The sequence below is a fragment of the Pararge aegeria genome, chromosome 21 (genome assembly GCF_905163445.1).
Source record: "Pararge aegeria chromosome 21, ilParAegt1.1, whole genome shotgun sequence".
Classification (NCBI taxonomy): domain Eukaryota; kingdom Metazoa; phylum Arthropoda; class Insecta; order Lepidoptera; family Nymphalidae; genus Pararge; species Pararge aegeria.
In genome coordinates this window covers 13,734,410-13,754,810 of record NC_053200.1, presented here as the reverse complement: position 1 = coordinate 13,754,810, position 20,401 = coordinate 13,734,410, and the positions used below count along the sequence as shown (strand labels likewise).

Below are 20,401 nucleotides of genomic sequence, written 5' to 3'. Positions count from 1 at the left end.
TTTGCTTATCTGTCGTTTCACATATAAGAAATCATTTCATTACTTTTTAATAGGTTCAAAAGATAGTGAAAACCTATTAACATAAACAAAGTCTCTTTTTTATATTATCAAGCGCTGATAGCGTAGTGGGTTAGGTTTCGGCTTCCATTTCGGGGGCCAGAGTTCGATCTCCGGCACGCACCTCTAATTTTTCGGAGTTATTTGCGTTTAAGCAATTAAATATCACTTGCAACAGTGCAGGAAAACATCGTGAAGAACCTGGCATGCCTGAGAGTTCTCCATAATGTTCTCAAGGGCCTGTGAAGTCCACCATTCCGCACTTAGCCAGACACCGACCGAAATCCTTCTCATTCTAAATAGACCCGTGCCCTGTCGTAAGCCTTTAATGGATTGATGCTGGTGATTTATTGGGATATGTCTATATATAAAGACGGTCGATAGGCGCAGTGGGCAGTGACCCTGGCGGGATTCCAAGGCTGTGGGTTCGATTCGATACTATATTATTCATAAAACAAATTCAGCCATCTTTAGTACTCATAGCACAAGTTACGCTTGCTTTGGGGCTAGATGGCGAAATGTGTATTGTCGTATTATATTTTTTAATATAGTTATTTTTTTTTCTATTTTTAAAATAATGTTTAAACTAAAAAGTAATGAAAAGATTTTTGCTACTTAATATGGCAATTTGGAAGAAATGGAGTGTACCTATTTTGTACCTGTTGGATGTTTATCTATTTGTGATTAGTATTTATTCAAGAGCCAGTGGACATTCTTAGGAGGTGCTTGTTAAAAGCAAAAGTTTTGTTATTATATAATTATATACCTGTAGTGTATCTTCTAACTATGGTAGTATTTTTTAGTTGATTTCATCGGTCAAGTGTTAAGTATCCGACTTAAAAGTTCTAATATGACAAGAAAAGATTTATTGCGACTAGTATTGCAAAACATGGTCGAGTAAAGAATGTTACTCATGATCTGATCATGAGTATGGCACCTCCAGGTAAATTCCTCCTAAAATTTCCCACTAGCTCTCTGCCTAGATGTTTGGATAATTAATAAAACAAATATATCAAATTTCAGTTGTTTTATTCAACCTCTTTAAAATAATAAAACTGGATCCAGAATATCGAAACTTAGCGACATCTAAAATGTGACGATCATAATCTATGTATTGACATATGAACTGCGAGCGAAACAAATTTTGTGTCAAATTTGACACCTCGACAAACAAGGACTGTCAAATTTGTGCCACAGATTTTTAGTTTTTTTTTATTGTTGTTCTTCGGTTGCCCTCTTGCTTCGCCCGCGTTTATAATGTTTTTTTACAAATCCCGGGCGAATCCATTTTTTCTTGGGGTAAAAAGTCTATTTAACTCTCCACCTTTTCAAATAATCCCATGCCAAACATTAAGTTGATTGGTCGCTAAGTAAGGGCGTAAAGAAAGGACAAACAAAGAAACACCCACGCATTTATAATATTAATGAAGATTACATAACACAGGTAACTTTTATACTTATGTAAATAAAAAATGAATCCCATCTAATGGTCAATAAATGCTTGAGAAACCACAAAATTAACAGCAATTTAATGTATAACAAAAACTATGCCCGTGTTGATGAAAATAGTGGCATCTAGCAGAGACAATAATATAAGCAATAAAGATAATAAATTAAATGAAAAGAACACAATTTTAAACTTAAATTCGTATTGAGCCAGTCTCAATTATTGGACGTTTTTGTTATTAATTTCTGATCATAAATTAAAGTTATATACTTATTTAATAACAGAAATCGTTTGCCCAGAAGATTTACACGTCCATCGGTTGAAATTAAAAAACAAATTTTAAATTATTTTTTCCGTTATCCAGCTTGTAAGAACTCAGATTATAATTTAGATTTTTGTACATAACGTAAGGACAGATTATTATTAGAATTCGTAACTCCGTTAGGGAAGAATTTTGACGTGACAACGTCTTATAAATTGGTTTGCCGGGTGACACTTCAAGAAACTGCGTTACGCTCCGCTCACGTTATGCGCTCACAATGAGAGCGAGTGAGAGGCACGCGTCCCTTCCACTCGGGCATGGTTAGCCCGCCTAAGAGCGAGAGAGACAGACATAAAAAGTGAAAGGCACGCGTCCCTTTGTAGTAAACGCTGTTTCATTGTACGCAAATGTATTGTATTGCAAGTTATTGTATGTATATTTGTATATAAATACGTATGTATGTGTAAAGGTAAAAATAAAATTTTGTTAATATGAAATTCAGTGCGAGATTCTTTGTATAAATTAATGTTTTAAATATAATTCTTTGTATAAATAAATGTTTTAAATTGTTACTATTATTTCATCCTTCTTCCTACTATACGAATGAATATTCACATTAAAATTATTTTACCACTCAAAGTCGTTGTCACGTAAAACTTTCGCCCGTATACCGACTTTACAGGCAACCAATTTTTTTGAATTTCTTCAATCCTTATACTCCGCACCAAACAGATCTCCGGCAATGTACCCTCCTCTAACGTTTCGCGCCTCATTGTAATGTCAACATCTCCTGAGGATGCTCCGGAGCGAAACGTGCGTAAATGCTAGATTCTCCACACCGAAGATCTGTTTGATGTGTAGTATAAAGGTTAAGAAATTATAAATCACACCATACAGATTCTCCTGCTTTTCACGGAGCATAGCAAATTAAGCGTAATATTCGTAATTGGTATTTTAATGGAGTTACAAATTCTAAAACAATATTTAAAGTTTAATTTAGTAAATAATCGATTCAGAACTGACTGACGCGTTTTAAAACTAAAATTTAAGTAAATCACTGTCATCAGATAGGGTCCGCTCCACTTGGAGTTTCTTAAGATGCTGTATGAGCTCGTCGATGGACATTTCTCCGTGCACTTTGTTATCGCGGGTGCGGACGTTCACCGTACGAGAGGTTTTCTCCTTCTCACCAACCACTGAAAACCAATATATTATATAGCATTTCATTAAATTAAATAAAATAAATAAATATACTACGACGACGATACACTCTTCGCCACCTAGCCCCAAAGTAAGCGTAGCTTGTGTAATGGGTACTAAAAGAGGACTGATGAATATTTCTATGAATAATATACATAAATAAAAAGCAATATAAATATAAACACCCAGATACTGAAAAACATTCATGCTCATCACACAAACATTTTCCAGTAGTGGGAAACGAACCAACGGTCTTGGACTCAGAAAGCAAACTGCAAACTGCGCCAATCGGCTCTAGGATTCTACACTAGGATCTCACATTAATAACAATGTGACTAAATTCAAGATACTTAGTCAAATTAATAACATCCTAGAGCTGGTTAAAGCCGATCGTGCCCACGGGACATCTTTTAACGTAAAAAGAGCCCCAGATGGTCGCACGAGTTAACCGAAGTATATTTGTGCGTAGAATTAGTGTAATATTCGTACCGAAGACACTTTTTTTTTTTAATAGCGGGCAAACGAGCAAATAGGTCACGTGATGTTAAGTGCAGCACCAGAGGAGCCACCGATGCGTTGCCGGCTTTTAAGGAGTTTGTTTATCCGCCCCTTTAATATCCCTACATTGTATTTTGGAGGAATCACATCATATGAGAGATTCTTCTACAATGTGCAAGTGCGCGGTAGAAATGACCTGGTATTTCGAAAAGTAGACGAATACATACGAATACAATGGTGAGGATGGAATTTATACTACGGCGTAAGGTAAGGTCAGAAAACCGGGAAGGAGATATCAATGCAAACAACTCTTCAGAACACTCTCCTATATCCATGTCTATTGTTTTATATCGATATAGTTTCCTTTAGGTTTTAATGTTATTTCTTTGTAATTTTAATTTGCACGCCAATAATATTTAACAAAAAAAATTTAAACAAAAACATAAGCTTTGTTTGTGTTTTACCTACACTTAGAGGAATTATCAATTTTTTTTTTCGATGGTAGGAGAGCTGTAGCTTAATTGGAAAAAGCGCTCAGGCCGTGATTGCCAGAGAGTCGCAGGTTCAAATTCGAAAATTTTTAAATACATATTAAATTTATAAAATAAAAGGAATTGTTATGATTGAAGAACTAGCTGTTGCCCTCTTACTGCGCCCGCGTTTATAATGTTTTTTTTTACAAATCCCGAGGGTATCGTTTTTATATCGCTTAATGTATGATGTTACAAAACAGTTTATAGTTGACTCTTACCTAAGATATAGTTGAACTGCGCGAGTTGAGCGTTTCTCACTTTCTTGTTGAGTGTGTCTCCAGCATCCGTGTCCGCTTCAGACATGTATCCATTTGCATTTAGTATTTCGTTGACCTGAAACGACAATGAACAAAATATAAGAAAAAAAAAAGTTGGCCTTCACTGGACACCCGGCTGATGTGTCGTCAGAATTTTTGAAAATTGGTCAGTTTTTTTTATTATGGGTTTTTGAAAAACAAAAATCACCGTCATATTCGGATACGGAACCCTAAAAATAGCGAGCGTATCAAGCGCGAAACTTTTGCCACAACTCCAACATGGTTCTGAAGAAGATCGCGGCTAGACTGGACTGTCACTACCTCCGGCATTGCTGCGATAGCCACGTTGCAATTCAACAGAGTATTGTTTTTTTAGTTCCTTTTTGACGGCCTACAGGCTCAGTGGTCAGTGACCCTGCTTTCTGAGTCCAAGGCCGTGGGTTCGATTCCCACAACTGGAGAATGTTTGTGTGATGAACATGATGTATCTATGTGTATTATATTCATAAAAATATACATCAGTTATCTTAGTAGCCATACCGCAAGCTACGCTTACTTTGGGGCTAGATGGCGATGTGTGTATTGTCGAAGGATATTTGTATTAGTATTTTTATATTATTGGTATTTTAATTTAATTTTTTTTTTATTAATTTTTTGGACATAATTAATATCTTTTAAACTTTTTTTATTTATTTTGATTTAATTTGTAAATTGTTTAATTGGTCTACAATGTTTAATGTTTATGAGTAAATCCTGAAATAGTATTTTCTTTTCTCAGCTATGGGCTGGTCTTAACTGCATTAAAGGCCCTCAGCCAATTAAATGCAGCATGTGGTGTGTTTGTATATTGTGTTATTAAATTAAAACTATGCATTCTTTAACCTACAAGAACTTTCTTACTATTATACATGTATTTTAAATGGCAGTTTTTCGCAAGCTTATTTACAGAGATTCTTCCAGGCCTAAATTTATTATTTTTACTATCATTATTTCTATCATTTATTTATATAATTTTTTTTTGTGTAAATTACAAAAAAAAATACACTAAAATTAAAAAAAAGTTAAGGACAAGGAGTTACAATACGCATAGTTTCATAACTACTGCCTTCTGTATACGACCCTGATCCAACAACCAAGCGGAAACTTCTTAAGATGTTGGTCAAAGCCTTTCACGAGAAGACCATTGACTGAAACAACTTCTGTCGACTCAACACTTCACATGGCGGTAATCTCGTGAGCAAGGTCCAAGTATTTTTATACTTAACCTTTTCATTTTAATTACGATTGACGGCCGATTGGCGCAGTTTGCAGAGACCCTGCTTTCTGAGCCCAAGGCCGTGGGTTCGATTCCCACTACTGGAAAATGTTTGTCATAAGCATGACTGTTTTTCAGTGTCTGACTGTTTCTATGTATATTCTAAGTATTTATGTATATAATTTATAAACATATTCATTGGTCAGCACAAGCTACGCTAACTTTGGGGCTAGATGGCGATGTGTGTATTGTCGTAGTACATTTATATTAATTTATTTATTATTTGCCTCACCTGCACGGCGTAGTCGTCGAACGCGGGCCCCACCGGCACAACGCACACCTGCCTCGGGCTGAGCCAGAATGGCCACTTCCCGGCGTACGACTCGCTGAGAATGGCGATCATCCGTTCCACAGAGCCCAGGATCGCTCTGTGTATTATAACTGGACGCTTCTTGTCGCCTGTTTCGCTGAGGAAAAACAAGTACGTATTTATAAATAAACTGGCTGTTGCCCGCGACATCGTCCGCGTTTGTTTTTGTTTTAAAGCACAATTTGTATATAAAATCAAAAAAATCGGGTTTATTTTTAAATAGAACTTTTCATATTAAGTTTTGTTCAGGTGTCCTTATTATTTTTAATTTCACCATAATATTTTTTTTTTAATTCTGAAATGAACGTAGCCTCAGTTACTCCTTATTACATCAGCCACCTGCCAATAAAAGTCTCGTCAAAATCGGTGCAGCCATTTCAGAGATTAGCCGGAACAAACAGACAGACGAAAATTGAAAACAATGTTATTTTGGTGAAGGTACCCTAAACATGGTGTAAAAAACGGTACTTTCAATATTACAAACAGACACTCCAATTTTATTATATGTTAGATAAAATAATTTTATTACTCCATAAAAATTATCACGTTTAAGTAGGTTTGACCACTGATGCCTAAACTAAGTATATATTAATATATACACTAATAATAGATAATCTATATATTAATACGTGGAGCAAAAACGTTTTACGAAAACTCGGTTAATCGTAATCGATTTCTACGCGACATCGCACCGGAACACTAAATGGCTTAGCGGCACGTCTTTGTCGATAGGGTGGTAACTAGCCACGGCCCAAGCCTCCCACCAGACAAAACTAATAGTTTTAAAATACATTAATATTAGTATGATAGATAATAGTGTCACATGTACAACAATTGCATACAATACTTTTTCTACTCCCATAATAAGAAACCTCGAATTCTGGCCGGGTTCGAATCCCAGAACGCACCTCTAACTTTTCCAAGAAAAATTTTCCTTTAAAGAAATTAAATTATCACTTGCTTCAACGGTGAAAGAAAACAGCGGGTACAATATTTCTTTACAGAAAAAAAAAGATATATTTTTCTTAACCACATTTCTTGATTTGGTTTCGATTTGACTTACACGAAGAAAACTCACCTGATATAGCTAAGGTTGAACCTCTCCGGCAGCTGGAAGTCCAGCTGTATGGTGGCGCACTGGTGAGACCTCCTCAGGGCGTCCAGTATGGTGATGTCTATTTTGGGTCCGTAGAACGCTCCATCCCCAGGGTTCAGTTGCCACGGCTTACCGAATTTGTTGAGGGACTCTTCTAGAGCCTAAAACATTCAATATTATGCAATTCATCAAATCAATTCCAACATAGCAACTGTTTATTGTTTATTGTTTATTGTTATTAGGTACACAAAACAGGTAATAACTAAAAGTAGATCTAAATATAAGTAATAACAAGTTTTGTTCTAAGCTACAACCCAAAGTATGTGTACACAACTTGGAATTAAATTAAACAGAAAGTAAAGATAAAATTAAAGTTGAAACAAAAAAGAAACACTTAAATAATAATATATATATTATTTCCCTAAAGATTATGTGGAATAGTGCTTAATAATTTGATTTTTAAAAATATTTATCCTAATGTATTTATAGTAATGAGCGAGAGCAAGACGGAAGAATCAATTTGGGAGTTAATGAGCTTAAATAAGAAGATCAAATGAAAGTATTTTCGACGAAATTGCAAGCTTTGCATCCCAAAGTGTACAAGCCTGTCATGGTAAGTTGTACGTTTATGGCCGAAGTGATGTCGATATGACAATATTCGTAAAAATTTTTTTTGAACAGCTTCTAAACGATCGCAATGAATGGTATAATACGGTGACCATATTAGTGAGTTATACTCCATTATACTACGGACCATAGTTTGATAAAGTTGTATTGAGCTTGATAGTTTTGTAAAATCTCTCGTTGACCTTAAAATAAATCCCACTAGTTTGTTGCATTTAGCAATGATATACTGGTAATGGTCTCTAAAAGATAATTTATCATCAAAAATTACCCCAAGATCATTTGCTAATGTTTTTCGAGTTAGTGCTTGATCATTCAAAGAGTAATTAAATTCTATTTTCTTTGAGATTCTTTTAGTAAAAGTAACGACAAAACACTTTTGTATATTGAGGCTCATGAGGTTCTCGGTGCACCAGTCGGTAGCATTTAAGTCTTTTTGTAGACAAAGAGAATCATTTTCACTATCAACAGACTTGAAAATTTTAAGATCGTCAGCATAAAATAAACTCTCGCAACTAAATAAATAAATATGCTACAACACAACACACATTGCCATCTAGCCCCCAAAGTAAGCATAGCTTGTGTTATGGGTACTAAGATGACTGATGAATATTTGAATTAACAATATACATAAATACACATAAAAACACCCAGACACTGAAATACATTCATATTCATCACACAAACAATTTCCACTTGTGGGAATCGAACCCACAGCTTTGGACTCAGAAAGCAGGGTCGCTGCCCACTGCGCCAATCGGCCGTCAAGCGGGTGCATTTTCCTATAAGAGGCCGCTGTCACTCTACTTTGGGTGTTGGTTGTCTATTTATTTTTCATTTTTATTAAATACATTTTATTGTACACTAAAACATAATTTAAAGTTACACACAAACACAACAATTAAAAGAATAAAAATTACCAAAAATATATTTTTTTAATTGTAATGTTTTTTTTTTCTTACATTATATTAATGTCGATCGAATGGTTTCTTTATTAATAAACCAAGGAAAAATATATTTTTCTAGGGTAATAATAATTACAAACTAAAATTAATATCTACTATAAATATAAGCCGTAGTTATTTATAATGTTTATTTCTATTTAATTTTACTTATTATTCTTATTATAACAATAAAAAAAATAATAAAAATAGGTAGTTTAGTTCTACCATGTCAGAAGGTTCTAATAAGTAATATAGTTGCTTAAATATTAGGCGCGAACCATAAGTGAAAACGATTGATTTTTTTATCGTAAAGTTTCTTTAGCGACACTTACAAAATAAGTCAATAGATGGCGCTGAACTATAATATATTTTTCCATTCTAAATCTGACGGTCAGAAATTCAGTAACGGAGAGTAACGTAAAACGCATTCTAAAAAAATGTTACCATGAAATAAATCTAACATAAAACCTTTAAACATAGTAATATTGGAACACCTGTATAACGTATGCATTCGGGACCACGCCAAACCGGTCGCTCGTATCTACTGAGCGACTCGGTGGCTCGCAGTACAGAATTACCTTCACTGGATTTATTAGTATACCTGCTGTATACTGTATTGCTTTTTAATGGTTCAAATATGATATTGTATATATTTAAACTTATTAGATTTTAGAGGAATGTGCAGCGTCCAAATAAACTCATGTGAGTTTCAGGATGCGAAGAATACTAATTTTAGTAGTTTGTGTAATAAAAATTAATAATCGCCGATACCTATGAAAAAAAATAAGCGCAAACCTTTTCAGCTTGGTTCCAACTGTCGAGATCACCCAGATACTTTTCGGGCCGAGTAGATAGCTTTAATTGGAATGTGAACCCGAAAGTCTGGTAAACAAACTGTAGGAACTCTAGACAGCTGACCTGTAATTAAATATAATATATTAATTCTAAAAACCGCCTTACAATATCGTGTACATTATTCTTTTAGTCAAGCCCTTTCATTTGAAACCCATATTCACAGTTGTGAAAAAGAAATGTAATTAGACATTTTGTGATGGCGGCCATCTTAGGTTTGAAATTTTACATAGTGTATTCTACTAGGCAAGCCCTTTCATTCTTTACCTATATGGTGGGAGTTGTGAAAAAGTATCTAAACCGCCATTCTGTGGCCGCGGCCATCTTGGACCGATTATCATCAAGCATAGATAAGAACACTCGCAACTTATTCACCGGCAACCTTTCGCTACAATGCTTCAGACACACGTACACACGCACGCACGCAATCTCGGACGCACGCACGCACGCACGCACGCACACGTCGAACTTATAACACCTCGCCGTTTTTTAGGTTTGTGGTTAAAAAAAGGGAGTCTTGTCTATAAAATCTCTTACTATCTCCTGTTCAATGTGCTGCGGCGCGCAGAATATGTGCGCGTCGTCTTGCTGGAAGCGTCTCACGCGGGTGAGCCCGGTGAGTGCGCCGCTGAGCTCGTTGCGATGCAGGACGCCGAAGTCCGCCATACGCAGTGGCAGCTCACGCCACGACCGCGTGCGGTTGTCGAACATTAGGCTGGGAACGTCGACTGACATAAGTATAGTACTTTCCTGCGTTGGAGGACACCATTAGAGTTCGTTACCCAATTTCGGTTTGCCGACGATGTGGTAATAATGGCAGAGACTCTGGGAGACCGTAGAACAATGCTCAATAACCTCAGCAGAGTCTCTCAACAGGTGGATCTACGTATGAACATGAGCAAGACGAACATTATGTCTAACGCTCATGTTCTGCTGCAACCAGTGATAGTTGGGAGATCTGCACTCGAAATAGAAGAGTAAGTATATTTACGACTAATCCAACCACCGGTACCGACAATTATCATCTCTTGAGGACGATCCGGTTTCGGAGCGAAACATGCGTAGAGGGTCTGCCGAAAATCTGTCTGGTGTGGAGTATAAGGATTGAAGAAATTATAAATTACACCACACAGATTCTCCTGCTGTCCGCGGAGTATAGCACATTAAGCCTAATTTTTATAATATATCATAGAATATCGCAAAGAAACGCCTGTTTATATCAAATATTTAATTAATTCAAACTGATTTCCACAACTTCCAGAATCGGCCATCATCGTCATCATTACTGGCCTACTACAGGGCACGGGTCTCCTCACACAGTGAGAAGGGGTTAAGGCCGTTGTCCACTACGCTGGTCCAGTGCGGATTGGTGGACGCGGCGTCCAATGTTGGACAATTTTTTATTAATAATTCTCTATTAATGCTCCTTTCTAGCTTACCCCGCTTGAAAAAACTTATTAAAGAGTTACAAATTCTCACCAATGTCCGGGGCAGTTCATGGGCTTCAAAGCGAAGGTCTCCTTCTCCACTTCGAAAGAGAACATGTTCTCAGCGTAGTGCGCCCAGTGGCCCGAGGTCTGCCACAGTTTCGCGTTGTACATATTGGGCGTTACGACTTCCTGGAAACCACGCCTCCTAGAAATGGGAGGAGATAATCCTTCGATAAAAAAAAATCCATACTAAAATTATATGTTAAAGTGGGTTTTTTTTTTATTCCACTAACACAAGTAAACCCTTGACTGCAATCTCACCTAGTGATAAGTCTAAGATGGCAGCGTGCTAACCTGTTAGGGATATCCCGATTAGGGTTTCGGTTTCTACGCCACATGGCACTGGTACACTAAATCTCTTAGCGGCACGTCTTTGTCGGCAGGGTGGTAACTAGTCATGGCCGAAGCATCCAACAAGATCAGACCAGGGAAAATTTAGAAATTTAAATTCGAAAATTGCCTCTGAAAAAAATCGAACCCTCCTACTTAAAAAGTTGGTTTTAATTTACACCTCAACTAAGCAACCAATGAACCGTTTAATTTGAATGTGTTTCTCAGTTTAGCCTTAACCGAAATTATTCCAATAATGGCCGAAATCCTTAGCCACTTTAATAGTTTTGTAAAGTTAACGTACCTGTATTCGTCTCTAATGAAGTTCACTAGGACGTTGTATATATGCGCCCCGCGCGGCTGGAAGAAGCAAGAACCGGGCGATAGCTCGTGGAAGAAGAACAGCTCTTGTTCCTAGAACAAAATAATAATTTATTTATTAGCTTTTCAAGGGAAACAAACAGTACTATAACACATAAAAGTAATGCCGTTTATATCACATAAACCAATAAAGTTTCCACAACTTAGTTATACATAAACGATAATACGATAAAGTTTATTTCGGATAAAATTCCATAACTTGTAACAATTGTCTTATTATATATAACTATTTTATTAATTAAAATTTACCCAACATATCTCCCAATTAAGTTAAGTACCCTCTTGAGCACTTGGTGTATGAGGTTATCCAACCCAGTGCTCCATAAAGGGATTTTAATATTTTCAAAATACTGATGGAGCTTCTCAAAAATAAATGCAAAATAAATGAAATGAATAAAATAAATAAAATGAAGTTTATTTGACTTTTGTGTTGTTTATTTCTTGGCTAAGTTGGAACGAGCGTTGCGAGCGTTTGGAACAATCGTAGCTTTAGTTTTAAGAATAAATACTTTATTGCACACAAACATCATAATATACTTACATAAAATAAATTAGTAAACAAAATAAATGAATACAAAAATTATAGGTATGCAAAGGCGACCTTATTGGTGCAAGCATTCTCTTACAGGCCACCTCTGACAGTGCAAATTGTACTAGAGTTGCAGAAATACAAAGGAGAAAATTATTTAATACAATAAACAGGAAGTACTCACCTTGCCAATCTTTCTGTGGTCCCTCTTGGCAGCCTCCTCCTGAATGACCTCCCATTGCTTCAGCTGTTTGGGATCGGGGAATGAAACACCGTACACTCTCTGGAGGCTTTCTGCATCTGCCTTACCCTCCCAGTACGATGCTGAGTTCTAGAAACAGCAAAAACATACAGGTTACTTTTCAAATTTTCATCAGTAACTTTAGTGATCTATTATATACAGAAAATTTTACTGAATAACGCAAAGCGACTAACTATTTGGTCAGGAATAACGCCAAAAATTTGTGAAACAGGCATTTGTGAAAAAATATGTATTTTGGCATTTTTTAGGCAACCGCGCCCCAACTTAGACCTGCTTTACATCAGGCATGATAGTTTCTTTTTTTTATACTTTATAGTAGTTGTCTATAAAGTATTAAAAAAAAAACCGGCGTTTTGTGGCGGCGACCATCTTTGACCGAATTTCATCAAACATAACGACTAAAATCGGTTCATTCGACAGACAAACAGACACACACATTGGGGGCTTAAAAAAGAAAATCGACATACCTTAGTGACCTTGAATGCTTTAACTTTCCCCGTATGCCGTACATGCGGTCCCCTGCACAGGTCGATGAGAGATCCACACCTGTACGCCGTGGTGGTCGGCGTGTCAACCTTCTCCTTTAATATCCTCACTTTGAACGGGTTGTAGTCGAACATTTCTAATAATTGTTCCTTGGTCAGTTCTAAGCGTTCGAAATTCTGCTTTTCCTTCGCTATTTTCTTTACAAGGCCTTCTATCACATGGAAGTCTGTGGATGATACCTGGGAAATTCAGATAGTTTTATAACATATTACAAAAGAATACAACTTTAATTTAGAAATAGTCTAGTAGGAATTAGCATATTTGAATCAATAGCGGGGATATCCTAGTAGTTAAGGCTTCGGTTTCCAAATCATTTGATTCCCAGCATGCACCCACAGAATTGAGAACATACAGAACCCTTATTAAGCTATTATTGCATGCAGTGCATTGCGTCTAAAAACAGTGAAAACGCCCCACGCACATCTGACTTCACACCAGCGAAATGATGTTACCTCACAAACTTTTCCCATTTTCCACATTTTATGGTAAACGTTTTGAACATTACAGGTAAAGTAATTACTGTCAACTGCTAAATGGAATGAAGTTTCTAACCGCCGGTTTACAAATTACTAAAGTGGAGGGGTTTTTGATGCTGCAATATTAAACGTTGTTAGCGACACAATCAGACGTGTAATTAATGATCAAATAATTAAACAAAAATAATTAATATTGTATAATTATGCTCAAATAAATGTTGTCTATGGTTTGTTAAAATAAAGAATGTGCAAAAACGGAACGTAGGTTGAGGGGGTGGCAAAGTCATTGAGACAACTCCGCGGCGGTTCAAATTTGTGACGTTGTCCGCAATAGACCGCAGCCGCATCGTTTTAAAATTCGCCAATCGCTAAAAACGTTCCGTCAGCCAAGTCATAGAAAACCTGTGTTTTCACTTGCCCTGACTCTACCGTCGTTTACACGGTGGTTTCTGTACATTCTTAATTCTGTGAATGCACCTCAAAATTTTCTGTTATGTGCTTTTTCAAAATTCAATATAATTTGCACACGGAATTTTCAATCTGAGGAGACAAAAATGTTGTACCAATTTTTACTTCGTTCACGAGTTTTTCACCTTTAGTGGCGCTTTTTTAAAGAACTGAGTTGAGATTCCTTACCCCTTTCTCTGGGTGGAACATGTCATAGTAGAATCCTTCTTCTATGGGTGGACCGTAGCATAAGCACCCACCATATACCTGTTATAACAAAAACTAAATATACAACTGTCCATTGGTTCATTTCTGTTGTAGCTGAGATATTATGCACAAATTTTTATTAATTTATGGCTTATTAATATTAGCCTCAACGACATTTTTCACTAATGCGTAATTTTAATTCGACCATGTTATGTATGATTTTATTTTTTTCAATAATTTTGTTATATGTTGCACTTAACTTTTAAATTTTTTTATAAGTGGGCGGTATCCATCGCTGTAGTACCTACGACATTGTCTGTAGTACATTTACCGGTAAAAAATAAACAAACAAAAAAAAATAAAATTTTCAAACTTGATTTAAAATAACATTGGTTCTTTTTAATGTGACTAATCCCAATTAAATTATTTTATATATTAACTGTAGTATCATGTATGTATTTATGTGTATAATATATCTGTGAGCGGCGATAGCGCATTGGGTTGCTCGACTTCACTTTTGGGGAGCTGAGTTCAAATCCCAGCACGCACCTCAAGGCTCTAACTTTTCTAATTTATGTGCGTTTTAAGTAATTAAAATATCACTTATTTCAACGTAAAACATCGTGAGGAAACCTGCGTGCCCGAGAGTTCTACATTAGCATTTCAAAGGTTTGTGGAGTCCACCAATCCGCACTGGGCTTGCTTGATGGACTTAACCCCTTCTCAGTGTGGGTCGAGGAGACTTGTGCTCTCGAGTGGGCCGGTAAAGGGTTGATGGGTTGATGGGATGATATGTCTGTATTATTGCTATCTCCCGCCTCTTAAGTGTATCACTGACTCCGTCCGAAAAGGTAGAGATGAGGTCGCTTTTTGCCTTTTTAATTATGTTTATTTTGACCTGTACTTTTTACCCGTTTTTATGCAATAAAATTTAAATTATTTATTTTAACTAAGCCAAAGAAAACTCACCCGTTCCATCGCCTCCCCGAGCATATGCGCTGAGGAGTGCCAGAACACGGCCTGCGCGTCTGTGTTGTCCCATCGCAGGAGTTCCAGTTTGCAATCCCCTTCCAGAGGCCGATCCAAGTCCCACAGGACGCTGTTCACTCGAGCTATGATCGTAGAGTCCGCTAAGCCTTGGCTGCAAACAATTTTGCAAAAACAATAATATTACTTACTTCAATCTCGGCACGGACCTTCTTGGATTTATGTACGTATTAAAAGCAATTTCATATCAGTTCCTTTGAAGGAAAAACATCGTGAGGAAACCTGCATGTTTCTCAGTTCTCCATAACGTTCTTAGAGAAAAATGTGAAAATAGAAAATGTGAAATTTATAGGCTACGTTTAAGTATTCGATCGCGTGAAGGTTCATTATGATTTATATGGTATCGCAGTAGCGCCATCTAGTCACAGTACTAGGAAACCGCGGTTCAAAATACCATAGTACCTAGGAATTCCCAACTTTATTATACCCGCGGCGCACTAATAAGTTGCGGAAATTTGTTGCGGCATTGTAGATAGTTTAAATTAATAGGTACAACAAGTAATTTAGGCAAAGAGGCGAAGCAATATGAAGAGAGTCTTTAAGAGATAAATTTAGGGGAGCTAAATTATGACGGTGCATAATAAAAACGTATTTAAAAATTTAATTTTGTACATAAAAATATAACAAAATTTAAAAAGAAAGTGGACTGTAACAATATTAATATTAGAATTAAAACTAAACTTGTACTGCAGTTTACTAGGCTGCATAAAATTAAGGGTAATTGTATATCTTTTTATAACAAATTACCAGATGAAATCCTCGAGATGTCTGTCAATAAGTTCAAAGTTTATAGAAAACGTAAGCTTATAAAAAAATCCTATTATAATATTGAGGATAACATGTATGAAAAAAAAGCTTGGGTATGAATTATAGGCTAATAGTTCATAGCTCAACATTAACTAGACTGTGAGTTAGTTGTGGGCTCTTCTAAGACCAGGGCGCGTTTATAAATAAATAAATAAATATACTTAGACAATACACACATCGCCATCTAGCCCCAAAGTAAGCGAAGCTTGTGTTAGGAGTGCTAAGATGACTGACAAATATTTTTATAAATAACATACATAAATATAAATATAAACACCCAGACACTGAGAAACATTCCTGTTTATCACACAAACATTTTCCAGTTGTGGGAATCGAACCCACGGTTTTGGACACAGAAAGCAGGGTCTCTGCCGACTGCGCCAATCGGCCGTCAAACCGTTTGGAACCCTCCTAGCTTTAGTTTTAAATTAACAAATGCAGTTAATACATTTTACATGTTACACTAATCCCTAAGATTAGTGTAACATTTAACGTTAAATGTATGAACGCTTCATAAGTGCCTGTAATAAGATCTACATGAATAAAACATTTTTGAATTTGAATTTGAAATCAATAAAACCGTAATAAATAATTTATAATAAAAAATTGGAAAAATAAGACTATCCCAACAATAGTGTGGGACAAGCTGTGACACCGCTGCATAAGGCTATCAAAAAATTACTTTTCTTGATTTTTTTTGAAGTACCTGAAGGAGCGCCTCCAGGTAATCCACTGTACTTTCTACAACACCCCAGTTGGGAAGCCATGCCCTGCCCTGTAGGCAGAAATCTCACACTTGGCACTCCGAACTTACTTTGTAGTAAGCCGGTAATGGGTTGATATTGATGAAATAAGAGTAATAAAACATTTAATAGTTAGGTTCCGTGGATTCTTTGTCCAATTTACTATTTTCTTTGCAGTTTGATAATGATATAATCAATTTCGTTATTGATGGCTGACTGTCAAGGGCCAGTGCGATTCGTAATGGTGCAAGCAGCAACTTTTTCTAGAAATTCATTTGTTCGCTCATTCTAATCTTGCTTGTTAAGTTTGTGACACAACCGGGATTAACTCTCAACATCCAAAGCCATCCCACTTACCAACATAGGACACCAAAGAATTATTTGGGTTATCCCAACACCCATAAAAACAAGTAGTGTGTATGTCTATTTTTTCCAAGAAAATTTATTACACAGAATATTAATATACAAAAAAATGCATTAAAATGGGCCTGCATCCTTTAAAGTATTTTAAAAAGCTAAACAGTTTTTATATTATGTTAGAATTCATATTTATAGTATTATTAAAATTTATTTTATTAATATCATTTTATTAAAATTTACTCCAAACTACGTTAATATTATGTAAAAAAAATAAACTTACTATTCACTCCAAAACTCGCTTGAGAGCAAATAAATAAGGTGAGAAATTTATTCAAATTGCCAATTAATAAATAAAATATATGTAAAATATGAGCTATTATAAGCTTTACATATAAAAGCATAGCAAAATGTGTACAAGTAGCTTTAAGTTAACTCGCTTTATGGTATCGAGAGTATGATTATATAGAAAAAAGGCTTATTGAATAAAACTAAACTCTACACTTTGCATGCTGTACATAGGAATTTATAGGATTTTCATAAAGCTAAAGACTGTTTGTATGATGGAATGCACTAATCACAAGTCTGCTATTAATCCAATTACAAGATTTATGTGCTAACTATACACGGAGCACATCAATCTTGCAATTGTAGTTATTTAGGATGAGGCTCGGAAACTACACAGCTAATTTATTGAAAAATTGTCATACCATAAAAAAAATCTTTTTTAAATAAAACACATACATAAATAGTGTCTTATGTTGACAAATCAGGGGAGACATTTGCCAAAAGGCACACAGAAACCAGTGATTATATATTATATAGATTATGTATGTATTATAAATAGCACAATATGTAGCTTATGATATTTTTTCTCCGAGCAAAGCTTTTAAGAAATTGAGTGTATAATATAATAATGAAAATTTATATGTAAGAATGCTGCAAGTGTCTGTGTATCAAAAATGAATCAAGAAATTTAAAATTTGAATTTGTATTTATAATAACTCATTAAATGAAAATATTTACTAAGATATAAAAAACAATTAGCAAACACGTCAAATATAGGTTGTAGCTATTTTGTATATTAGATATTTTTGCCAAAAACAGATCTTAATCTAAACAAATGGAGATACATTATAATATAGCAATTGTATGGTTATACAATGTTTGGCGTCTACATGTGTTGTATGTCAAATTACAGTTTACAAAAAGAATAATTGGATCCGCTATACGTAACTTATAAGTAAATAAAATAAAACTGACTTCTTATAAAATTATTGTTAGTATACATAGCCCCACCAAACTAGCAAAAAGGGCTAACTATAGAAATAAAAATCCTATAATAACTGTATTTTGGCTGTAAAATTTAATCCTTGTTTGTATATTGTTGTTATAAATTCCTGTTAGTATTGTATATACAACAATGTTTTTATCCTGTAGGTATCCTACAGATGCCAAGCAAATGGGAGGAAGGCAGCCCTGAAGATGGGATGATGATATCCAACAAACATTGGGAGCTTTATGGACAAGAGTCGCAACAAATAGTGTCTTATGTTGACAGACCAGGGGAGACATTTGCCAAAATGCACACAGAAACCAGTGATTCTATGATCTGTTTTCTGCAAAAAAGGCTATTTTATTTACTTATATATTGTGTATATTATGTTGACACCTTAATACTGTCAAATCAAAAACCAAAGAAAGCTGATACATACAGCTTAAGCTGCTTAACATATGATTCACATAAGCAAAGTGATATGAGATAAATATAAGATTTAGCACTTTAAATAAAAGCATAACAAATAAGAACACATACCTAATACCCTTGGCAACGTCATAAGGTGTGGTCTTCCAGGCTTTGGCCTCCACAGTCTTCCCATCAGGTAATGTAACCACAATACTTAAATCAGGTTTAGACGCTAACTGTTCTTCATATTGAGCCTTGTACTTGTCCCAAAGGTCTAGCCGTTTCTGAATGTATTCTGGCCAAGGATTCATTTCAGTCACCCCACCACCTGATGACTCATCTTTTTTCTTCTTTTCTTTCATCGCTTTCTTTTGGGACTGTAAAGAATTCAGATGTTAATTTTTTTTAGATAGAAAAACACAATAATAATAATTTAATCCTTAGTTATTTTTAGTTGACTGAACACAAAACTGTCATCGAAATAAAACTGATGTGTTCTGGATAGTTACTATTTTACAGCTGATTTAGAGCTATCAACTGGTATGAAAAACAATCTACATAAAAAACATCCAAGAATAAACAAAGAAGTCATACTTTCTTATGACTGGTAACCGTTTTGGTTAAGAGTTAGGAATGTATTTTCTTTGTAATAGGTAGATTAAATGACTTGTCAATAACTTAAATTGGCAGTCCTTTCTGCTGAACTATGACCAAATAGGCTACACCACCATGTCCAACGAACAGTACCAGCCAACCAAACAGACAAGTCCAGAACAGGAGTCTACACCACCTTTGTAAATACTATTACAGACTTTTGATGTATTTCCTACAGTACAGGACTCCTTCATAGAGATTTGGGCTGAACACTCTAGAGTGTACTTAATTTTATTATTATGGAACAGTTAAAATTAAACAAAGTTATGTGTCCAACATAAATCTGTGATGTTTATACAATTAAGTTATAAAAATGCTCGATAGATCTGTTTTAGACCCTGTCTCTGTTCCAAAGTGGCGGGTAAAAATATACTTTGCAAACATATTTTACAATATATTCATGTTTAGGATAGTGAAATACTATGTATAGTCAATGTCAGTGTGTGTAAGCTTGACATACTAAATCAATGGCCAACGTAATTAAGCCTTCAAGCATGAAGCCTATAAGAGACATTTTTGATGCGTGCATTCAAATGTTTGCATGGTAGGGAGATATAATGGACTGGATGACGAAATATTGCAAATGAGTTTAAATCATTAAATAAAAGAGGTAAACGCCTGCTGATCTTAACTTATAATAGTATACTTGTAAAATTATGAATAGTTATTAAGTTTTTCATGTATTCAGTTCGCATTTCTTGGAAAGCCTACAAACCCATGTGGCATATGCGGCATAGTCCACTTTGATGCGGACCACGCAGATTCTATGTAATTTTAACAATTTAAACATCACTGATACAGCTAACTATGAATGAAAGTTTAATATAGTGCACAAAATCCTGCCTTTTCATTTAGATTTAAATTCTGAACTTTTTCCACAGCCGTGTCACCCATGTTGTCGGTTTAACGTTTGACAGTTGGAATGACGTTGTCATTCTAATGTCATTGCAGTCCACAGGTGACAGAAAACCACAGGTAAACATAATATGATTTAGTGCTGGAACCATCTGCATATAAAATTACCTAAGTATGAAATGGTGTTT

At 35.4% G+C, this 20,401-nt stretch overlaps 1 protein-coding gene across 2 annotated transcripts; it reads right to left on the bottom strand.

Moving 5' to 3' along the window:
* Positions 1–2,671: 2,671 nt before the first annotated feature.
* Positions 2,672–20,290, bottom strand: LOC120633202 (threonine--tRNA ligase 1, cytoplasmic). Of its 2 annotated transcripts, none has more exons than XM_039903348.1 (14): positions 20,202–20,290; positions 18,834–19,081; positions 15,033–15,204; positions 14,046–14,123; positions 12,855–13,112; positions 12,310–12,456; positions 11,520–11,629; positions 10,875–11,030; positions 9,933–10,110; positions 9,339–9,461; positions 6,958–7,136; positions 5,802–5,976; positions 4,216–4,330; positions 2,672–2,962 (listed from the first exon to the last, which is right to left on the bottom strand). In XM_039903348.1, the coding sequence occupies exons 1-14, from the start codon at positions 20,250–20,252 to the stop codon at positions 2,805–2,807; spliced, it is 2,148 nt and encodes a 715-aa protein (XP_039759282.1). In that variant the 5' UTR covers positions 20,253–20,290; the 3' UTR covers positions 2,672–2,804. The 2 variants fall into 2 exon arrangements, with proteins under 2 accessions (XP_039759282.1, XP_039759281.1); XM_039903347.1 differs by lacking the exon at positions 20,202–20,290 and adding an exon at positions 20,074–20,195.
* Between the last annotated feature and the right edge of the window lie 111 nt (positions 20,291–20,401).

Excerpts from the sequence above, each read along its gene's own strand:
- LOC120633202 (XM_039903347.1), bottom strand. The coding sequence starts at position 20,148 with ATGTTTAAATTGTTAAAATTACATAGAATCTGCGTGGTCCGCATCAAA. Across the intron at positions 9,462-9,932 it reads AGCACATTGAACAGGAGATA|GTCAGCTGTCTAGAGTTCCT; the intron begins GTAAGAGATTTT and ends ATTTAATTACAG. Across the intron at positions 7,137-9,338 it reads GTTGGAACCAAGCTGAAAAG|GCTCTAGAAGAGTCCCTCAA; the intron begins GTTTGCGCTTAT and ends TGAATGTTTTAG.